General features: G+C 32.7%; 2 protein-coding genes across 6 annotated transcripts in view; one reads left to right on the top strand and one right to left on the bottom strand.

Moving 5' to 3' along the window:
- The window catches only part of IFT74 (intraflagellar transport 74), an 88,655-nt gene that overhangs the window by 20,934 nt on the left and 51,420 nt on the right, over positions 1–16,301 (top strand). For all 4 annotated transcript variants that reach the window (XM_046022071.1, XM_046022069.1, XM_046022072.1 and 1 more), the window contains 3 exons: positions 436–495; positions 1,837–1,898; positions 14,767–14,905. In XM_046022071.1, the coding sequence (XP_045878027.1) occupies positions 436–495; positions 1,837–1,898; positions 14,767–14,905 (261 nt within the window). The remainder of the gene's footprint in view (positions 1–435; positions 496–1,836; positions 1,899–14,766; positions 14,906–16,301) is intronic.
- LRRC19 (leucine rich repeat containing 19) lies at positions 4,803–12,540 on the bottom strand. Of its 2 annotated transcripts, none has more exons than XM_046022074.1 (5): positions 12,465–12,540; positions 11,516–11,605; positions 8,970–9,483; positions 8,099–8,284; positions 4,803–7,593 (listed from the first exon to the last, which is right to left on the bottom strand). In XM_046022074.1, exons 2-5 carry the CDS (start codon positions 11,594–11,596, stop codon positions 7,265–7,267), a joined length of 1,110 nt encoding a protein of 369 aa, XP_045878030.1. In that variant the 5' UTR covers positions 11,597–11,605; positions 12,465–12,540; the 3' UTR covers positions 4,803–7,264. The 2 variants fall into 2 exon arrangements, with proteins under 2 accessions (XP_045878030.1, XP_045878029.1); XM_046022073.1 differs by having other exon boundaries at positions 12,459–12,527.

Below are 16,301 nucleotides of genomic sequence, written 5' to 3'. Positions count from 1 at the left end.
TGTTTGTTTGTTTTTTTAGAAGACCAAGAAAATAATTTTGCATTTTCACTGATATAAATTTATATATCCGTTAATACCCTCTCTGCTGGGGAAAAGAGACAGACAGACATAGGTTCCCCAAACTTTTGTCTTCTTCAGACACTTCTTTTAAGGTCAGACATCTTTTCAAAGCAGGCAAAGCTCTTCAATGTATGATCTTTGGGAGAGTAGTTTATTACTGCTCACTTTGCCACCCTAAAAATGTGACTTATTTATTGGCCAAATGCTTAGTGTATACTTAGATAGCTCAATGTTTGTTTTTATCTTAGAAGATACAGTACTTGGAAATATTAACACTTAAAATGACTACGCATTGTAAGATTGAATACCAATTTATGAATTATAGAGAAAATTTATAAAGACTAAAGTGGTTTTTTTTTGTATCTTTGTTTTTAGTTGGTAGATAAACTTAATACCAATACTGAAATGGAAGAAGTAATGAATGATTACAACATGGTAAGAAAATTTACAAGTATAAACAATAGACTTACATAGATCATATCCTCCAATACAAAGCATATATCTAGAAATTACACACCTTACAGATAGGTATTATTCTGATCCTAAATACCATTATTACAGTTGAGGTTCCTCAGTTGCTTTCTTTTTTTTTATTAAAGATTTTATTTTTAAGTAACCTCTACACCCAACGTGGGGCTTGAACTCACAAACCCAAGATTTAGAGTTGCATGCTATACTGAGCCAGCAAGGCATCCCTTCAGTTGCTTTTTAAATTTCTTCCTCTTGATCAGATCTCCCTAGTATATGCTTTAGTCTCTTTCTACAAGGCTAGGTTGAACTGGTCTCACACACAGAATTAGTTAGGGAGTCTCATCTATATTTCCTTGTATATAAATTAGTTTGTAATACTTTTGATTTAATATTTGCACAAATGGAGCTGAGTACTCACTGGAAATGCAATGTCATCTTTACAAAGTTCTATAAGTAAGAGAGGAAAGTAAATAGTTACCGTAGGATGCCAGATATAATACTTTTTGATTGATAAATGAGAACTTGTGTTCAGTGTTCTTAGATTCTTTGGTAGAAAACAAAATATTAGTAGCTAACTGGTTTTGATTACAAACATTTGGAAGAAAATAACATAAATAGAGCCTGTAGTTTATATAATTTATAATTTATACAATTTTTATATAGCTTATGATATAGGTTAAAACTTACAGTCAGACTATTCTGTGAAAGTACAGAATTCATACAATGACTTTTTTTCTAAATTGGGGTTCTAAAAACATAATTTGATGAAATTAGTCTTAGGAACACAGCAGAATTCCCAATTAAAAAATATATTTTTAATGCCACATGTAAAATGTGGAAACTTCTTTATGTGTTCTGTCAGTTGTTTGGGATAGAACCAAATTCTAGGCTGAATATGCACAGGTAGAGTCAATTAGTAGTATTCAGGTAAAATACTGTTTAAGGATAAAACTTGTGTTTGTTTGGCCTAAAATTAACATACTACTAATCAACTATTGAACATCCAAAAATTTCAGAAATTCTATTTACATAAATGAAGTTTACGCTGGATTATTTGATAGATCACTAAAGAATAGTGAATATTTTTGGTGTGAGATTACAGTGCCTGTGAAAAAGACTTCCTTTTTGGGGGGTTGTAGTTTGTTAAGTGAAATAAGTACTGTTTGTTTTTTTTAACTTTGCATGTGGCATTAGGATTATTATAATAATCTCTCAATTAGTTCATGACCAGAATAACTTTTAAAGAAGTAGTTCAGTTTAATAGTGATTTTTTATCACTAACTTCTCCATTAACTCTTCATTCAGCTTAAAGCTCAAAATGATCGAGAAACACAAAGTATGGATATCATATTTACTGAAAGACAAGCGTAAGTACAATCCACTTAGAAATCAACCACTTCTAAGAAGCTGAATTAGGTAGTTTAACGTTGAAGTAATTTATTTCCTTATAAATTCTCTTGCTTTTTTTTCCTTGCATTTTTCTTTTCTTAAGTAAGCTCCACACCCAGTGTGGAGCCCAGTGCAGGCCCAAACTCATAACTGTGAGATCAAACCTTGAGCTGAGAGCAAGAGCTCAACCAAGTCACAGAGGTGCCCTTTCCCTTGCATTTTATTTTAAAAAGTTGAGTATTGGGATGCCTGGGTGGCTCACTGGGTTAAGCGGCTGCTTTCGGCTCGGGTCATGATCCCAGCGTCCTGGGATTGAGTCCCACATCGGGCTTCTTGCTCAGCGGGGAGCCTGCTTCTCCCTCTGCCACTCTGTCTGCCTGTGCACTCGCGCTCTCTCTCTCTCTTTGACAAATAAATAAACAAAATCTTTAAAAAAAAAAAAAGGTTGAATATTGGCAGTACAGATTTTATCGTTTACACATCTGTTATTTTCATTTACTGTTAAGCACCCAAATCCTGGATAAATAAAATTACTATCATTTATCATTAAGTACCTAAATCTGGGTAAATAAAATTAATACGTAGACTAGATAAATAAAATTCCTATTTCAAGTAAGTTCAAAATCTAAGATGGATAAGAACATCTTCATCTCTCCCATTTATAACTTTAACCTGGGCTTTTTAACTTGTTTGAATTATGAGATTCAAGGTCCGGTCTAATAAAACACACATTATTAGTGAGCTATTTACATTATTTCATTATTCAGTTTTTAACTTCTAATTAAGTTATATTAATGCATATATGTGTATACATCTTTTTATATAACATGGTTAAAGATCCAATAGCAAATAATTTTGACTTTGGTAATAAGTGGAAGTGTGGCAGTGACAAAAGCCTGCAAAGGTAATAGGTAGATGTGATATACTTGTTTTAGTCCATTTGGGCTGCTGTAACAATATACCATAAACTAGGTAACTTATAAACAACAGGAATTTATTGCTCACAGTTCTGGAGGCTGGGCAGTCCAGGCTCAAGGCAGCAATGTGGTCCCGTTCTGGTGAGGTCTCTCTTCCTGTTCATACCAGACATCTTGCTATATACTGCTATGGTAGAAGAGGGTCTGTGGCATCTTTTTTTTCTTTTTCTTTTTTTAAAATTTATTTGACAGAAAGAGAGACAGTGAGAAGGAACACAAGCAGGGGGAGTGGTAAAGGGAGAAGCAGGCTTCCTGTCAAGCAGGGAGGCTGATACAGAGCTGGATCCCAGGACCCTGGGATCATGACAGGAGCCGAAGGCAGACACTTAAGGACTGAGCCACCCAGGGGAGCCTGTGGGATCTCTTTTACAAGGGCACTAATCCTATTTGTGAGGGTTCCACCCTAATTACCTAATCACTTCCCAAAGATTGTACCTGCTAATACCATTACCTTTGGGGGCTGGGATTGCAACACACATTTTGGAGGGACATAAATATTCAGATAATTACAGTAGTTAACATAATTATTCTTCATTGATTTTTGGCCATAATTAAATACTGTCTGAATCTATACAAACATAAATCATAAGCTATTTTATATACTCCCACCCCATACATAGTTAGTCTCAGAATTTTATCAGTCTTAATCTCTTTGAGAACAAGGGTAATAATTAAAATTACTTAAATTCTGTGACACTAAATACACTGTCCTGTTACTTATGCATATAACATAAATATTTGATGAAGAATAAGATGTTAACATGTAATGGTAAAACACTTGAAAGATTAATATAATTTTTTTGTTGATTAAAAACAAAGGAACCTCTTTTTCCCTTATTTAATACTGCTGTAAAGTGCTGCCTTAAAAATTATAAATACCTGAAGTCTCTTCCCATTTACAAAGAAAATTGCATATTCATGGTGACCAGGCTCTTACTTGAAAACTTCTTTTTTACTGTTCTGGTTTTGAACCATTTAGGAAATATTTATCATTTACAATACATAAAATAACTCCTTTAGTTACTTAAAAGGTAAATAAGGAACTGTAGTCTGTTGAATACCTAACAGAGTTTAGAACATTAAGGTCCTCATGTATTTCATCACTTATCTGCAGTTAAATGATATTTGGGTCAGATTTATAAATACTATATGTATATGTTTTATATATATTTCATCCAGAAAGATAACTCACAGATTATAAATTTAAGACTATTTAGACTTTTATGTCTATTTGGTTTATTTAGTTAAGGAATAAGTTTTTAAAATATGGTGGTTTGTGCTAAAATGTCAGCAGTTTAATATCTCTAGTTTGTAATTGAGTCTGAGTGTAATTTGTTCTCCTGACCCTTTTAAGCAGAAATTTAAATTAAGAACAAGAAGTTCTTTTTTTTTTATTTGTTTATTTTCAGCGTTAACAGTGTTCATTGTTTTTGCACCACACCCAGTGCTCCATGCAGTACGTGCCCTCTCTATTACCCTCCACCTGGTTCACCAACCTCCCACCCCCCGCCCCTTCAAAACCCTCAGGTTGGGGGCACCTGGGTGGCTCAGTGGGTTAAGCCGCTGCCTTCGGCTCGGGGTCCTGGGATCGAGTCCCACATTGGGCTCTCTGCTCAGTGGAGAGCCTGCTTCCCTTCCTCTCTCTCTCCCTGCCTCTCTCTCTCCCTGCCTCTCTTGTGATTTCTCTCTGTCAAATAAATAAATCTTTAGGAAAAAAAAAAAACAAAAACCCTCAGGTTGTTTTTCAGAGTCCATAGTCTCTCACGGTTCATCTCCCCTTCCAGTTTCCCTCAAACTCCCTCTCCTCTCCATCTCCCCATGTCCACTGTGTTCTTTGTTATGCTCCACAAATAAGTGAGACCATATGATAAGAACAAGAAGTTATCTTCATGAAGTTTACTTTTATAGTCAGCGAGTGAATAGATTTATTTCATGCATTAATGAGATGACCAACATCTCAGTAGCACAAAGGGTTTACCTTTACTACACATTCAAAAGGAATTGGTAATGCCATACCTTGAGAAAGCAGGTCCAAAAAACTTCATTCTCTTTTAGTACGAGCAGTTAGTGTGGTATGACTAAACCATCTGGTTTATTATGGAACCATCTATTCATAATAAGTTAGTTATAGTATACAGCCTTTAGTATATTACTATAACATTATACTTAGCTTTAATTCAATTTCATATGCCAACATTCAATTATTACAGGCTCAAGAGATTAGATGTAATCTTTGCTCATTCATAATTGCTTTACTACATTTTTCAAATATTAATATTTACCTCTTAAATTAGGAAATGATATTTTGATAAAATGGTATTTGGTAAAATGATAGATTATTTAGAAAAAGATGTATTTTGTTTCCATAATTCTCTCTTATAATTATATTTTGGACCATTAATGGTCCAAAAAACATAGTTTGGACAACAATGTTGTCTCTATAACCAAGATTTAAAACAATAAAGTAGAATTGATATTATCTAGTAGGAAATATTACTTGTACAACATTTCTGCACTTTATTGAAAACTTGTTTCTATAAATACAAGCAAATATGCATTAAAAATAAGTGCGTCAGTTCTGTTTCATAGGGTATATATCATCCTAAACAGTTTTTATTTCCCTCAATGGATATTTGAACTGAATTTACTATGGATATAACCTTTAAAATGACTATTCTGCAGAATATAACGTATATTTACATTATTCTTTAGTCTATTTTTTCTGAGGAACTATGAAGTACAGATGCAGTTTAAAAGCTTTATTATAGAAAAATTTGAACATACACAAAAATAAAAGTGTTACTGTACTTATAATCATCTCCCAGCTCCATCAGCTCCATCTCCCAGCTCCATCAGCTCATGTCCAATCCTGCTCCATATAGACATCTAGGCATTACTCCCTTCCCTGTATAATGATGAAGAAAACCTAAAATATCATATTATTCCACTCGTAAACATATTTTATTATAGTGTTTTAGGGATATTCTTTTCTCTAACAGTTATATATACACTTAATTTTTCACCCCTGTGGAAGGTAAAAATGATGGATTTTCATTACAATTCTTACCACCTCTGTTTGCATTGTTAAAATTATGATTACAGCCATGATTACAGCTAATTGGTTATAAGGAAAGTAGTAAATAATTGGCTTTAGACTCTTTCTTTAATAGTCTCAAGGTCATTGTTGTCCAAACTATGTTTTTTGGACCATTATTGTATTATGAACTCATTATAGACATACCTGAAGGAAAGGGTTTTGTTGTCCAATAAGTTTGGAAAATTCTTAATACTTGGTTCGTAAAGAGCAGTTAACTTTTTAGAGTCTTGAATTAAGTCCTATAGTAAAGACTCTTGTTTCACTTTATTTAAATTCAGTATTTCCGATAGTAATTGCATAGTACTTTGACCATGTACTGTTTTTTCCCCTATAAATATTTCTGAGCATTTCCCTGGAAATTAATATTCTAGAAAACAATTTGGGAAATATTGCTCTATCTACAGGATCCCAAACATTTGTCCATGGACCAACTGAAGATTCCTCTGCCCCAGCACAGACTCGAGGCAGAAATACAGATTTTTAAAAACAAGATTCGTGGAGACTTGTGGAATTTATCACACTGGAATTTATCATACTATTCAATTATGACCATCATGCATTATGGTGATGGTCTTTATAACCGAAAGCAGTAGTACCTTTTTTTTTTCAAGTCTGTCGTAACTTTTTAGGAATTGTGCTTGGACATTGTACCTGTGCCTTAAGTTGGTACTAAATTTTTAGGAAATTTATTGTGCTAATTCAGAAAGCATTTAAAAAAGTATTTTCCAATTCCATGAATTCATTCTATGAGTATAAAATGAATCTTGGTGTGTTGTATGTTTACGCATTTTCACTTTGACAAATCCAAAACCTTTATAATTTTTAAAATATTTTTTTCTAAAGATTTTATTTATTTGAGAGAGGCAGACTTTAAAAAAACTTTATTTTTTACTGATTCTACTCAATAAGTTTATTATAACTTAATATATGTTATATCAAATACGTGGGCCAATATTAGAATCAGTTCATTTTAATAAATAATTTAATAAGTCTTTTCCCTTATTAGGATGTATGGTCTCCTGAATACTACTGAAAATAGTAATGCTAATATTGTCCCTGTAAGCTTACCAGAGGATACCATTTACTATGTTTGGACCTACTTGCTCAGTACCAACGAGAAAAACATGATTTTATGGTATTCCTGTGTGTTGGAATTAATATGAAAGTCTACTAGCCACAGTTTGGTATATCACATGCCTAAACTCCATTTATGTCTAAATTGTGAGTAAACCAATAACATTTTTTAAAAAAAATCAAGCCTTTAAGGGAATTAATTTTCTTCATGTAATTCATGAGTATCTATATATTTGTCTTCAATAAACCCATCGTCATCTACCACAAATGAATGTAGTTTTTCAAATATTACTATAGTTTCTTCAGAGTTTCTATCTGGGATCTGTGAAAGAGAACTTGAATTTCCAGTAAAACCATCTTCATAGGTTTCTGCTTCATGCTCTTCCAGGCGATGATGATTGTAACTAAGCAGAAAATTATACCATACTGGGCATTTGATAGCAGCAAAAATGAGGAATGAAGTCATCAGTACAGTGATTACCACACCAACCAGAAAAGCCCAGCTTTTTCCAAGAAGTTTATGTTCTTAATTGGAATAATGAGAGAGAGAAAGAGAGAGAGAGATTTTGTTAAATTGACAAAAATAAAATAATCATTAATCATGTCCTAATAACTCCATAATATTGGTATTAAAAATAAACATAATTTTCTTTAAGCAAAAGTTACTGAAACCAAAAGATATTTCATAGTGTGCTGAAAAAATATTTTATTCCAAAATAACTACTTGTCTTTGCAGGTATTGTTTATCAATTCATGAAAGAACATTATCGATTTTTACTTGTTAAGAATCATGACTTAATTGGTCAAAACTAAGACTCAAAAGTTAAATATTTAAATTGCATAATGGCATTTGAATGGTAACTAGCAGAGCCTAGTTTGGAAACTTAGTATTTTGTAAATCTTTTGTTGAGATGAGGAATTGTTCTTTTACATTGTTTCTAGAAATTTAAAATTTAGAAAAATGAGAACTACTTCAGTTTATTTTGTATACTGCCTTCAGCAATATTAATATTCAAAACCAGTACATTACCTGGATTTTTTAAGTTGTTCAAAGAGCTATTAAATGTTGAGTTGCTAATGGACTGAAAGTGGTTATAAAGATCTTCATTTATAGGTGGAGGAAATTTTGAGTAGCACTCAGCATTATAAGGTACTGTTTTGATACTGTAGAACTTCAGGTTTTCTGGGTACGTGCACGTGGTGATGTTCTCATTTTCTGGTAAATCAGAACAACATTTATTATGGAAATAGGATTATTATTGTTAATAAATTATTATGGCTTGCATTTTATAATTATTTTTACCTAGAATTTTTTGGTATATCTACCTGTCATTATTACAGATTATAAGAAACTCTTGTATTTGCCTAGCAACACAAGAAGGGAAAGATTCACCTTCTTATTTATTAAGTTATTTTATAATACATATGATTTAATGCAGTATCTGTTTATGTTTAGTGTGTGTTAGTAAAGATGTTATAATTAAGATTGTGACAAAAATTGATCTCAGGCAGAGCATGGTTTGTAGTTATAAAATAGGGCACCTGTTTTTACCTACCGTCTGGCAAGATATCCTAACAAAAGGAAATACTAAAAAAAAATTACTCTTATGTATTCATATTCAAACTATAAACTTAATACATGAAGTGACAGTATCATCTTGCATATATAGATCATTTAAATTTCTTTTCTTCTTTTTTTTTCCCCTAAAAGGCAGAGGAAGAATATCTATTCAACAATTAGTTTTGTTTGTTTTTTTTTTAAACCTTTTCAGTGTTTCTTCCTGCTTCCCTTAAATAGGAATAGTTTCTTTTTCTTTAAAACATGAAGTGAGAGACTTCCCTGGGGTGGGACAATAAAAAATCAATCACAGTTTGGTTTTGATTAAATAATGGTAGCTTACCTAGTGTCACATTTGATGTGTTCAGCCAGTTCTGCAAATTCAGTAGACTGCAAGAACAGTTCCATGGATTTCCATATAAAATTATTAATTCCAGATGAGACAGTTGTGGTACATCAAAATAGCTAATGAAATTGCCTTGCAGATTCAGAAGTATCAGGTTTTTTAGAGGCACAAATACATCAGGATTCAGTTGAAATATTTTGTTTTGACAGAGATATAACTGTTTTAGTTTATTTAAGCCCATGAACGCACCCTGTTCAATTATGTGGATGGAGTTTCTACAGATATTTAAAATTTCTAGATTGGAGAGGTTACCAAAACCATTACTATACAACATAGTGACATTGTTCTCAGTCAAATAGAGTTCAGTGAGTAAAAAATATGTTTGCAGAACCCTAGTGTCTGTAATATTCAAAGTAATTTGGTTATAACTGAGATCAAGTATAGTAACGTTTTTATTGATATCTGCTGGAATCAAAGAATAATTCTTTTCAGTGAAATTACATTTGACTTCCTAAAAAAGAAAAAAATACAAATGCATTAGTTAGGAAAAATATTAACAGAATTTCCCAAATTTTTATATGCAGGCAATTAGACATTGGAAGGAGGTAGTTTTGTTTTCTTTTTAGAGGGGGGAGGGGTAGAGGGAGAGGAAGATCTCACAATACTGTGTTCATGACTTCAGCTAAAATCAATAGTTGGATGCTTAACTGACTAAGGCACCAGACACCCCTGGAAGAAAACAGTTTTAGAAAAACATTTCCTCTCTAATATTTTGATGTTATAGTGTAAAAAAAAAAAAAAGTAAAGCAAATACATTTATTTCTTCATTGGGATGAAATACTGAAGTTTAAGGAAATTCTTTTTTTTTTTTTTTAAGATTTTATTTATTTATTTGACAGAGAGAGATCACAAGTAGGCAGAGAGGTAGGCAGAGAGAGTGAGAAGGAAGCAGGCTTCCTGCCAAGCAGAGAGCCCGATGCAGGACTCGATCCCAGGATCCCGAGACCATAACCTGAGCCGAAGGCAGCGGCTTAAACCACTGAGCCACCCAGGCGCCCAGTTTAAGGAAATTCTGATGCATGTACTTAAGCAAAGAGATTCTAGTTACATATAGATAATCTTTTCTTACTACATACTCATTACAGAAAAAATGTGGGTATAATTTCATTACATATGTGGAAATACATGACAAATAATTCTCTTAACTTATATAGTGTTTCATTTGTATATGATTTATAATGAGGAAATTATTTTAAAATTTGTTTTTAGAATCAGAGCTACCAACAGTATATAAGAAGTAATACTCAATATATAACTGTATATAGGGCTAACAGCTCAAAGTTTGGCATTTATAAAGAAATATTAATTTTTTTAAGTAATCCCTATAGCCAATGTGGGGCTTGAATTCATGACCCTAAGATCAAGAATCAGATGCCCCCAGGAAATATTTACTTTATCACAGAAATTGAACCATATGAATTTAAGAGCCAGCCAACACAATTTTCTTATGTGTCTGTAGATCCAAAAAAATAGTTCTTATTTTGACTATAATCATAATAGTAATGTAATACTATATTCTTATTAGGATGTATGGTCTCCTGAATACTACTGAAAATAGTAATGCTATAATAATAATAATAGTAATAATAGTAATGCAACAACAGTAATTTTTCCCATAATAATAGTAATGCAACAATAATAATTTTCTTCATAAATATGTAATTTTTAAAAAACACTTCCTACATTTTATTTTTTTTTAAACATTTTATTTATATGACAGAAAGCACAAGCAGACAAAGTCAGACGGGGGGGTGGGGCATCAGGCTCCCTGCTGAGCCTGATGCGGAGCTTGATCCCAGAAGCTTGATCCCAGGACCCTGAGACCATGACCCGAGCCAAAGGCACAGGCTTAACCCACTGAGCCACCCAGGTGCCCCAACTCCCTACATTTTAAAGAGTGGTGTTGAGGGGTGCTTGCCTGGCTTGGTCAGTGGAATGTATGACTCTTGGCCTTGGGGTACTGAGTTTGAGCCCCATTTTGGGCACAGAGATTGCTTATAAAAATAAATAAAACATAAAAGACTGGTATTTATATCCTGAAACTAATCTCAGATTTTATAGTGAAAAATTACAGACTTCTTTAACCAACTGTTACAGAACTTAGTTTAAATAAAATGAAGACTGCGTTTGTCAAATCAGAATCTAGCTCACATACCACAGATTATGAATATATACAGCTAACCAATTAGTTTTGATAGTTCAGATTTTTTTTTTTTTTTTTTGCTTTAATTGCCTTGGCATATTTTACTAAATGTACATAAAGTATACTTTTTTTTTTTTGGACAGAGATCACAAGTAGGCAGAGGCAGGCAGACAGAGAGAGAGGGGAGAAGCAGGCTGAGCAGAGAGCCCGACGGGGGGCTCGATCCCAGGACTCTGGGATCATGACCTGAGCTGAAGGCAGAGGCCTTAGCCTACGAACCACCCAGGCGCCCCAGTATACCTTTGAAAATATTTTCACCACCTTGATTGTAAAAACTTACTATTTTAGAAGACTGGCATTCGTCTGATAATAGTAGCATAGAGAGGGGCCAAAACAAGGTTGTGATGCATGTAGTTTTCATATCGCAGGCCTGTTAGAAAACAGAGTATTTTTGTCTCAATAGAGAAGAACTTTATATTGAGAATATTTTAATTTCCTTTTTTCTCCTTTTAAATCCATTTTTTCTTAAAACATATGAAATGTGAAACAAGTACATATTCTAGCACCCTCCCTACACTCTAATCTTAAACTGGAAAGTTCCTGGCAAATGAAAGTGTTTTTCGAATGTCTCATTAGTTCCTGGATCAATTGAAATGAACTTTGAAACAAGTGAAGTGGTTATATATTTTAAAATTTTAATATATGTGCGTAAAAGAAAGTCAAGACTATATATTTATGTATATGTACATGTTTAAGTATATGCTTATATTGCTATTTTATGGTTCTTCATTTTTAGATATTGTCTATTGATATAATCTGTTGACTTAAAACTATGGAGATGAGAGCCTTCAGCTCTTTTTCGAACACTCCCTACCGTCATCTTCAATCATTAAGTGTACGCTTTCTATCTCTTCATTCTCCAAGCATAGTTACTTATAATTTTGGTCTTTTTTCACCTTGTCAATTTGCTTTTATGTTAATGTCACTTTCAGAATGCTCTGTGATTAGCATATTTCAGAATAAAAAGATCTTATAAATTTGATTAGATGAAACCTTTTTTCCCCCAAAAGAAAATTAATTATATTACATTATAAATTTATTTGGAAAAGATTTTTTGGCCACATCCCAGGTTTATATTTCTAAGGTAGACCATATGAAGATATAATTATTTTTTGCTCTTATGTTCGTATTAAAGATTTTTGTAGATTAACAAGCCTAAATAATGGTTTTTTTTTTTTTAACTCACCAGCAACCATCAAACCTGTAAATATATGGAATCTTACCTTTACCTTTTTCTTTTCTCTGAGACCTGTGTGCTAAGGAATCTGTTCTGTTTCCTCAGCACCATTAAAAAAAAGTCTGTCATATGGTTGCATTTCACTATGCTTTAACCTTTGTACCCAATGAACATGTGATTTAAAAAAAAAGCTAGACTTCCTTAGCAAAAGATTGACTAGAAGAGTAATTTCTTAGTCATCTTTGACTTTTTTGGCATAACAAGTAAAGTGCTTTGCTTAACCTTTGTGTTTCTTAATTACTCTTGAAAAATGTAAATATTAGCAAATTTACTTTGCGAGTTAAAGTATATAATATTGAAAATGCGTACTTGGAAAGATACATGGTTAATGTGATTTAAGTTTAGTCCTAAAGGTATTTCGTGTTTTAAAAGATTCACGTTGAAAAGATACCGAGTTTTGTATTCCCATTTCAACTTTGTTTATTCATTTTTATGACCCTGTCATTGGTGGTTTTATTGCCAAGTTGTAATAGGAGCAAAGTGCTCAAAGGATCAAAAGAGCTAATGCTGGTCATATTGTAGCATTCAAAAAATGAGTTACCTTCCTTGTGCTGCAGCTTCCCCTCTGTAAAATGGAATACTATATAACACTAGCTCCTGTGTAACGACAGTAAACAGATGTATCAGGCAAACACATGGTTAAGATTCATTGTTGATAGTAAATAATCATGGAGTTCAGAACGAGTTAGTTCCAAAAGATTAACTCCCATGAGCCTCAATATCCTTAATTTATGAAACAAAGAGATTGAAATTGATGACCTTTCCTGCTTGAAGGTTCTGAGCCCATAAACCCATATAAATTCAGCAGCAAACACATTTGTTATATGATAATAATTTAAGTTCAAAGTGAAGATATTACTCCTTGTCCAATAGACAAAAATAAATAGAAATTTCAGGTTGTTTGTTTGATTTTATTCATCTTTTATTGGGTTATTATGAGATGTTGTTTGTAGAAAAATTTCTGAATTTAGATTACTTTATTCGGGCAGTGTAAAAAGTGTGTGGGGAATAAGTGAACCTGTAGGGCTTAGAGAGTGATTGTGAAAACTGTAGTAGTTGATAACTACACGTGAAAGATTAAGTAGTAGAATACTCCTATTTTGAAACTCAAAATTTTGATATTGAGAATAAACATTTGTCTTTAAGTAGTCTTTATATATGTAAATCTTGAAATATTTATGTGATAACTAGCATCTTTTCCTTTTTTTCAAAATTCTAGAGAATTTTTTCAGAATTCTAGAGAAAAATTCTATCCTATTAATAATTGACCTTGCTTAGGTAATAAGTGGCTTATCACTGGTATTTCTTGTGATTATATGATAAAGATGGTTATTGTTCGTAATTAATTTAGTGACTATTACTCTTATATGATTACACTTGTGATACTCCTGTTACGTTTTCAGAAACACTAACTTATTATTTTGCACCGCTAAAATAGAGTTGATAACTTTTGGAATACCAATTTTAATTAAAGTAGTAGGTAAGCAGGATATATTATTAATCTAAAGTTATGATTTTTTTTATCAAATTGCACTACTCTCAGATCAATCAGAGCTGTGTTACTTTATATCATTTACATGGTGAACTACAATACAAGATTTCATTTGGTTTAAGAATTCTGTAGCTAAAAGATGTTTGAAAACCACTATTCTGAAATTGTTTTGTCTTGTGGGTATGACAAAGTGTGAATACCTCCTCATGTGTACAAGGCTTTAAAGATTTTCTGTTATAATCTTTGAGTTTTCTTATAAGAAAGTAAAATGAATAGTAGGGGAATAGAGGATTTGGGAATTGAGAAGAGAAAGATGTAAAATAAGTCTCTGCTGATGTGGACAATTCTTTTTTTGGAAGTGTAAGGGATTTTCTTATTTTCTTAATTTTTATTTGAAGTATAGTTGACACATAATGTTAATTTAAATTTCAGGTATACGACATAGTGATTCAGCAGTTCCACGTGTTATGCAGTGCTCACAAGTTACCATCATCATGCAGCACTATTATAATACCATTAACTATATAACCTATGCTGTACTTTTCATCCCTGTGACTTCTTCATTCCATAATTAAAGCCTGTACCTCCTACTCCCCTTCACCCATTTTTGCCCATGCCCCACCCTCTTCCTTCTGGCAACCACCATTTTGTTCTCCAAATAGAATTTTTTGTACATCTATAAGAATTTACAAGCTATGTTAAATAACTTTACCCTATTTAGTTGAGACTGTGACCTGAGTAAAATTACTTGATGTTATTCCCCTCAATGAGTAAGAGGAATATTGAATACTTTTGATTTCAGGAAGGAAAAACAAATTAGAAGTGTAGAAGAAGAAGTTGAACAGGAAAAACAAGCAGCAGATGGCATTATCAGAAACATGTCTCCTGAAAAACAAGTCAAGTACATAGAAATGAAAACCACAAATGAGAAATTGTTGCAGGTAATACTAATCACTATCCTGTTCCTCAACAGGATATAGCAGTCTTGCTACTATATAGTCTGAAGATGAGCAGCATTGGCATCCCTGAGAACTTGACTAGACCTACTGATCAGCATCTTAATTTAATAAGGTCCCCAGATAATTTGTATAGATGGACATTTAAAATTTGAGAAGTACAATCTAGAAAACTTCATTTTCTCATGCTGCATGATGACCAAATATTACTATATTATTTGTTCATTTCTATGCATCTTTTACTTTTGCATGTCATACAGATACATGAAAACACTTATTTTTTTAATGAACTATTAATAGAAATACTAAAAAACCTTAGATACCAGTGCCATAGAGATAATTACTTCCTTTCTTTCCTGCCTAATAAGCAATGCATCTTTTACTTCTCTGTCCTTAATTTGAATAACTCTTGCCTCCTAATCGTGGTATTTAAATAAGCAATTTGGGAGCCTGCTGAGGGGTTATTGAGAATTCTCCCAACATTCAATGATGGTGGTGACTCAGATTTGCAAATTAGTGCCCTTATATACCAAGATAACCCTTAACTAAACAGTTAACAGAGAATTAGTCCCCATAAAAGCCAAAAGTGAATGTAGTTCTGGTTTCTCAGATATTACCTCGTTGACAATTTAATATAACTTTCTATTTTAGTCAGGATTCATAAGATACAATGAAACACTGAAGAAAGAGTATTACAGAAATGCTGAAGTACCATCAAAATACAGTTAATCTTGCACAGTGGTTTTTGAATAAGTAAATAGCTTGAAAGTCTTGTCTGTAGGAATGAGCCATATAAATTACTATATGTCTTGGCTCTAAAAGAAATTAGGCAAAAGATATGGAAACATGGTTTTAAAAAATCAAAGTTAAAAATCATAACTTTAAACAATAACATCATTAATTTGAAGGCTCCTGATATTTAAATATTTTCAAAACGGCAGTGATGATTCACTGTGAAAAGGTCTGGCTACCTTTGACAAGCTCATAAAGTATTTTTTTTTTTTTTTTAGTCCTAATAATTTTTTTTTTTTTTTCATTTTATTTATTTTTTCAGTGTAACAGTATTCATTCTTTTTGCACAACACCCAGTGCTCCATGCAAAACGTGCCCTCCCCATTACCCACCACCTGTTCCCCCAACCTCCCACCCCTGACCCTTCAAAACCCTCAGGTTGCCCCAACCTCCCACCCCTGACCCTTCAAAACCCTCAGGTTGTTTTTCAGAGTCCATAGTCTCTTATGGTTCGCCTCCCCTCCCCAATGTCCATAAAGTATTTTTAAAGGTAGATCATGACAAGTTTTGGGGAATAATGAAAGAAACTGGCAGAGATAGAAATAATGTTAATAAATTCTAGTCAATAGCAAGTGTTGGATGTGTTTAT

The sequence above is a fragment of the Meles meles genome, chromosome 11 (genome assembly GCF_922984935.1).
Source record: "Meles meles chromosome 11, mMelMel3.1 paternal haplotype, whole genome shotgun sequence".
Lineage (NCBI taxonomy): Eukaryota > Metazoa > Chordata > Mammalia > Carnivora > Mustelidae > Meles > Meles meles.
The sequence above is the reverse complement of the archived record's forward strand: the minus strand, read 5'-3'. Positions and strand labels throughout refer to the sequence as shown.